We start from the raw sequence: 7,463 nt of genomic DNA, 5'->3' as shown, positions 1-7,463 counted from the left end.
TCCATGTTAGTTGGCAGAAGACCTCTACTCCATATCTCTCCTATGCTCTGTTTTCCTTCAGTTTCTTCTTCCTTTCAGTGTTTGATCTATTTCTTTATCCCTTAATTTGATGTTTAGGGTTCCAGGACTGACATTTGCAACTGTTTCGCTTAGTTTTTTGGGTCTTTGCTGCAGAGGGATGGCATGATTCGTCTCTCTCTAGGATGCCATGTTGGTTCCGCCTCCAGTTAGTATTTTTTTTCTGAGCTCCAGATCACCCCCCTTATAGAAGTTTAGTTGGAATTTGGTGGTTCACTTTTTTTTTTTACATCTAAACTAGTCCTTTCCATGTTGCTTGAGGAAAACAAAGGAGTTATAAGAGCAAGCCAATAATAGCAACAGTAATATTGATAACTATGTTCATTATTATTATCATTATAACAAAATAAGTTTTACTAAAACATCTGAGACAGATGCCTTCTTCTTTGGGCCCACTAAAGATGTGTGATGCTAGGATGGGCAAAGACCTCTTTTAGTTAAGAAAAAGTGAATAGAAATGAGAAAGTGAATGAGAAGAGTCCGGAAACATGAAAATACAGAGGCATGCAATGTCGTGTCCACGTTTAAGGCAGGTGCGGTGGCAAGACAGAGCAATTGCCTCTTGGATCAAATGAATGATGTGAACAAAGCCAGGACTGTCTTCACTGAGCATGGCTGTAAGAAGCTCTGACCATGGGTTGATGTGCACATTTACAGTATCTACAGCAACAGTAAGTCTGCAGAGCAGTTGACAGAGGGAGCACGGGTATTCACAGTCACAGAGGAACTTGTGTAGTTATCAAGTGTGAAGCTTGACTCACGCTGGGATTGGGCCAGGGCATGGATTTGAAACTCCAAACTGCTGGTGGGGCTCAGACCCACTAATAGTGATGTCACCTCACACTTAGTGCTGCTGGAACATATCCCGGTGCTGCCAGATGGGCAGAAGCTTTGCACCTGGATTACAATCCTATCTCAATATGAACCCTAGGAGATGCTTGCTATACATAGAAAGGCCAAGACCCTCACTCTTACTACCACCAATTTGTTGCCCAGAAAGCATTCATTAAAGAGGAACTCGATTGAACAAGCAACCCCCCCAGGAGATTTAGGGAGCTGGTAGGCAGTCACAACTAAATGTGGTTAATAGTAGTGGTTCTCGAATTTGATTACACCTTATAATGACATGAAATCTTTCAAATGTCCTGAAGCCCAAGGCACATTCCAGACCTACTTAATCATAATTTCTGGGACACGAACTGGGTATCAATGTTTTTTTAAAACTCCTCTGATTTCACTGTGCAAAACAAGTAGATTACAGCGTTGTGACTCAAATGTGGTCCGTGGAGCAGTAGCATCAGTATCACCTGGGAGCTACTGAGAATCTACTGAATCACAAGATCCTCAAGTATTTGATTTGCACATTAAAATTTGATGTAAGTACCGGATTATAGGATGCCCTTTAATGGGGCCTAATGGTGCCTGCTGATTGTAATTATATCCACAAATGGAGAAATCTCTGAATAATGTAGCAATAACAGCAGTGGGGTGGGGGCAGGGGGATGGGGAGTGGAGTGGCCTCAGAAAGCAAGACTGAGAAAGCTGTTAAACAAAGGCTTAAGGAAACAAGGTTTCTGGTTGATTGCTGTATTTGCATAAATTAATTTTCACACTAAAACAGACATGGCAAATAAAATCCTACATAATCAGCAGGTGTTTATTTTCTGGAAAGCTCCATATGTGACAAGGTGACTCTAAGTTCTTTATGCTGATCATTAATTTAATCCCCAGGGCCACCCAACGCTGCAGGTGTAATGATCCCCATTTTGCAAAAGTACAGAGAGGTTCAGAACCTGCACACAGTCACCTAGCTATTAAGTGGCAGAGTGAGGATTCTTTTTTGAAATTTTCAATTTTGTTTTCTTGAATTACCCAAATAAAGCTTTATTTTATGGTTAGTGTTGAAAAGGAGGATTAGTGATCAAGGGGCTTAAGCAGAAAACGTGCCCAGAAACTCTCCTGGGGACTTGCTACATCAACCACACTTAATTAGCCTGGGCTCCAGGGCAGATTGGCCCTTCTGAGTAGGCCAAGTGGGAAGATGGGGCAGAGGCAAGATTAAGGAAAGAGGGGGAGAAGAGTGTGTTCTCATTCCTTCCATTTAGAGCCAAGTAGGGCCCTGCCCCTGTTCCTTCCCTCTCACCTTGGAGTATCTATTTCATTTCAGCTCAGTGACAAGGTACCAGCAGGGAAAGTTTCATAGGAAGAGCTCAGAGTACGCTGTTGTTCCCAAACCAAGACCTGCACAAAGCCTGACGTTATCATATTCTGTCAACAAGCACATTAAGAGAAGCTGAGTAAGGACTAGGCCAAGATCTGCCATGTTCTTGCTTTTGTCGTTAGCCGTTGTTGAGTCAATACAACTCATGAAGATCCCATGCACAATGGAACAAAACATTGTCCAGTCCTGTGCCATCCCCATGATTGGTTAAGGATCAGACCATTGTGATCCATAGAGTTTATATTGGCTTATTTTCAGAAATAGATCACCAAGGCTTTTTTCCTAGTCTGTCTTAGTCTGGAAGCTCCACTGAAACCTGCTCAGCATCATAGGAACACCCAAGCCTACACTGACGGACAGGTGGTGGCTGAGGGTGAAGTTTGTTGCCTGGGAATCCAACCTGCATCTCCCACAGGGATGGTGATAATTCTACCACTGAACCACCACTGTTCACAGACCATCTAAATCCAAAAAGAATAGTAAACAGCACCATCTTCCAGCCAGATTGTCCTAATTGAAGCTTTATTAACATCTTTCATTTTATTCAGAACATCACTGCCAACTAGAAACGTGTGCAAGGGTGATTTTTATAACTTCAGAGTAAATAAAATAGAATAATGAAATTGTAACAATACACTTTAAATATAAATATACACATTGATATCCCACAAGTATAAAAATCATGCTTGTAAATACTTTGTCCACAGACCGTCTTTGTGGTGTACTGAATTCCAGGACGTACCTTAGAGGGTTTACATATGTTCCCTTAGTTATCGATATTTTCAAAGAGTTTATGTAGGAGGAACACATTCAAATTTTTGAAAAAAATTCAGTATTACAGAGGAATTTTTAATATTTAATACATTTCGTGTTCTACAAAGATGAGCATTTCTTAAATATTACAAACAGTGAAACAAATATACCTGCTTACAGATATGTACAATTTACTACTTTATAGTAAATTCAAAAATGCAAGAAGATAATTATATATATAACATACATATATATATAATTTTAGCTATAATGAACAATTCAATATTGCTCTTGTGTTGGTCTTGCTGTATTGCATGCATGACCAGGGCACACTCATGGCTTGTCACTGGATGGAGAAGGGACCAGCAGGGACAGAAGGGAACTCAAGTCCATGCTTGTTCCCACGTTGTCATCTTCAAAGTAATATTTTGAGTTCCATAACTTTCTGTGGCTAGGTCAAAAATGTCTGTGCCCAGATATAATGTAAGATGTGTTCTCAAGAACCAAAACTACATATGGGGATGGGGCCATATAAATGCTGAAAACTTCTGATTCAGCGGCATTTGCTCCTCAAACCCTGAGTCAGTTGGGGTGCTTCTAAAAGATTAATTTGAAATAACCGTCCATATCTTCAGTTCAGTTCATGGAAAAATGATCTCAGTATGAAGGCCAGGGATTGAGGTTTCAAAGCCTTCCTATGAAACTCACAGGCAAAATATGAAGGAACAGAAGGTTTCCTGAATGAGATTTGATTTTCAATCATTACAAGCTTCTCATATTGATGAAGCTCTCAACCCTGTTGCTGCTAACTCCAATTTATGGCAACCCCATGTGTGTCAGAGTAGAACTGTACTCCACAGGGTTAACCATTTGCACTAACATTCAGATAAAGCTCTAAACACAAATGTAGATATTGGTTTGAAAGGACTAAAAGCAATTCTGATTTGCAATTAGTAGAAAAAGGACTGTTTGTAGGGACATTCACATTAGAAGTCTTACTATCATTAGGATCGGTGGTAGATATCACATTTTACTGGTAGCAAAGAACTAACCCAAACTCTGTAAACCCCACTGGGGCCGTGAAGTTCTGTTTCTTCTGCCATTTAATCATCTCCAAATTACAAATTTTTGACATTCTCTGAGAATAAAAATGGAAAAATATGGGGCCAGTTGAAAAGCAAATGCTACAAAAAATCCACAAACTAGATCTCACCATGAAGGCTGAAGTCAACCTTTTGGAACAGAACAAGCCTGTTTGAGGGTGCACCCACTTGGGTTTAAAGAGGGTCTCGAGACCCTGCAGAAAGCCCTAGGCACCACCCCACAGGCTCCAGGACACTTTCTTGCCTTCTTTCTCCACATGAACATTCCCTACCCTGGGTAATGCCAGAGACAGTTTGTTGTAGAAGGTCACTGCTAAGGATCAGGGAGGTGGTAAGACCAGAGAGTCTAATTGTTCTCAAAGGCGCCTTCCACATATTAATTGTGTCACAAGGATAAGTTATTAGTAGAGCAGAGAGGGTGAGATCAGGGCAAAGAAATTAACAAGAAAAGGCTAAAGAAAAATATGAGATGTTGAGAGCTTACGTGTGCTTAGGAGGAATGAGGTGCTGCAATTCCTGCTGGGAAGGGGCAGTAAAAAGACACCAAGTGCCCATGAGAGAAGACCCAACAGGGTATGTGCTGAAGACAACCATCCCAAACTCCAGAACTCTGCCTGGGGCTGGACTGTGACCCAACAGCCAAGCAGCTCACCTGTGCGAGTCGGTACTCCAGTTTCCTTTGCCTGCTAGGCGTTCCAACAGGAAAAGGAGGATCCCCACAGGGGGCCAATGTCCATTATGCTCACCAACTGACATACACAGGGGCATTAAGGAGCTCTGTCAGTCAGAATGTTCGGGAAGCTCAGCCACACTGGGCTGTACGATGGCAAATCAACTAGCTGATGGGCTCTGCCAAGGATACAGCAGCTGCCTGCTGTCTAGACCCTTGCCCTATCTCCCATGTCAGCACACAGTACCTGGCAACGGCCATAATTTGGTTTGAAGGATTAAAGATGCACACAAAATCACTAGGAAGAGAAGACGATTATTTCTAGAGTGAACGCTGCATTGAACAGCTCTCAGAAGACATTTATAATGGAACATGCAAGATAATTTACTATTACTTGAATGCATTTTCCAGGAATATACTTCTGATATAGACAGATCATCAAAAACACAGTGAACGACTTCTGTTTCAAACTATTTTGTTAATGTGCAAAGTCTGGCTTATACACATTCGTGTCACTTAGAAAAATGAATGTGCTTGTGGTCATTGATGATCTTCGTTGCCTGTCATTCAACAGGACACAGATCAAGTCATTTAAGAGAGGAAAACCATCTTGAAGAAAAAATAAGTCTAAAAATAGCTACTTTATTTGCTTTTATTTAAAATCTGAGGGTTGGGAGAAAGTTATACCCTTCATCAGTCAAAGGAAGAAACACTCACGTTTCTAACCCTCGAAGTACAACTCACAGGAATGTTATTGCGATGTTTTAGTAATGTCACAATATTTTTACTCCAAAATTAAAGAACTTCTGACACTGCAGCACACAATTAGATAACTCATCACTGAATGTGAAAATAAATATTCTAAAGATCAGACAACACTTGCTAACTAGGTCTAGGGGAGGTGAGTACATCTCCCCCCACCCCAACCCTAGGGTAGTGAGGACGCTAATAGGTCAGGTGGGCATGAGAATCAGCATTCTTTGGGAGAGGCTAGTGATGTTATTTTTAATCCAGTTAAAACACCATCAAAGGGAACAATTTTGGTCTGTCTTCTCACCTTCTCCTTCCTGTCCCCTCCCCTAAAGACTTAATACCGTGCTGAAAGAAATGCCTGGTTTTAAGTTGGTAGTTGTAACTCAAGGTTAACATGCTCTCACATGCATGCAGATGATACTCGGTCCTCTCAGCATAGGCTGCTGCCATGGGGACAAATTCTAGTGCCTTCCAGTGGAGAATGATGCCTTCAGAAATCAGCACTTCTCTGAGTTTCCCGAGATGCTGAGCAGATTGGTTTTCATTGTAACTGGCAGATTTTGTGATTCTGGAGAGGGGTTGCTTATTGTTGGCGATGTGGCATGCCCTCTTTGAGGACAATAGGGCACAGCTCTGTCAAAATGCAACATTTTACACGTGGGCATCGTACATGCTACCCTGACAACTGTGGGTTTCACGCTGAAGGAGGGATAAAGAGGCAACAGGGCCACGCAACTGCTCTTCCCACTGAAGGCGCTCACATAACCACACATTTGCCTTTGAGCTTTTCTTTCCTTTTCTGCTGCTTGCTCTTTTTCCCATCGATCTGTAGGCTCACGGTCCTGCGCTTCTCCAGGTTGAGCAGCTCCTGGAAGAGCTCCTTCACATTGTGGTTGAGCTTGGCCGAGGTCTCCATGAAGGCGCACTTCCACTTCCGGGCCAAGGCTTCCGCCTCGCTGCTCTCCACTTCGCGGTTCGGGCTCTCGTCGCACTTGTTCCCCACCAGCATGATGGGGATGCTCTCTATGTCCCCTTTGATCTCGCAGATTTGTTCATAGATGGGTTTGAGCTCCTCCAGGGACTGCCGGCTGGTGATGGAGTACACCAGGATGAAGGCGTGCCCTTTGGAGATGGACAGACGCTGCATGGCGGGGAACTGGTGGCTGCCAGTCGTGTCGGTGATCTGCAATGTGCATATGCTCTTATCGCAGCTGATCACCTGCCGGTAGGTGTCTTCCACCGTCGGGATGTAGCTCTCCCGGAACGTGCCTTTCACAAACCTCAAGACCAGGGAGCTCTTGCCAACACCACCTGCCCCAAATACAGCCACTCGGTAATCATTGCTCTGTTCCGGCATGTTGCTGGTGGGCTCCAACACTCAACCAGGAAACACCTAGCAGAGGAAAGAGATAGTTAACAGAATTAATAACCTTCTGGAAAAGGATCGCTTCACCGTCTTTTGATAACCACTTGCAGAAGTTGGTGTCATTATCCACAATGTGCAGTGAAGACAATGGAATCAGAAAAGGAATATAGCGTCTGCAATACCACACAGCCAGGAGGGGCGAGACTGAGATGCAGATCAAAGTATCGCCGACACCAAGGTCCATCCCACAGGCTCCTAGGAGAGAGAGCTAGTCACAATGTCTTTGACATTACTCAGGCCATGGTGTGGTTTCTCTCCATTAAAGAGAAATTGCTGACAGTTAACTGAGAAGCCTGGAGAGTCATTCCAGTTATCAAAATTAAAATGATTATAGTGCTTTATTTTTGAGATTCTTAAGGAGTCAAGTATTATCAAGATGGTAATATAAACTACTTATTAATGACCATTAAAATTGAATAGAATGACGCTTGCCTTCATCGCAAACATCACTCCTAGTCC

The 7,463-nt window shown here is 42.8% G+C and overlaps 1 protein-coding gene across 1 annotated transcript; it reads right to left on the bottom strand.

Moving 5' to 3' along the window:
• Positions 1-6,335: 6,335 nt before the first annotated feature.
• DIRAS2 (DIRAS family GTPase 2) lies at positions 6,336-6,935 on the bottom strand. The gene has a single exon (XM_004387977.1). The coding sequence runs from the start codon at positions 6,933-6,935 to the stop codon at positions 6,336-6,338; it is 600 nt and encodes a 199-aa protein (XP_004388034.1).
• Positions 6,936-7,463: the final 528 nt, after the last annotated feature.

Source organism: Trichechus manatus, unplaced genomic scaffold, assembly GCF_000243295.1.
Source record: "Trichechus manatus latirostris isolate Lorelei unplaced genomic scaffold, TriManLat1.0 scaffold00201, whole genome shotgun sequence".
NCBI classification, from domain to species: Eukaryota; Metazoa; Chordata; class Mammalia; order Sirenia; family Trichechidae; genus Trichechus; species Trichechus manatus.
Note: the sequence above shows the minus strand (reverse complement) of the source record. Positions and strands in the feature narration are given on the sequence as shown.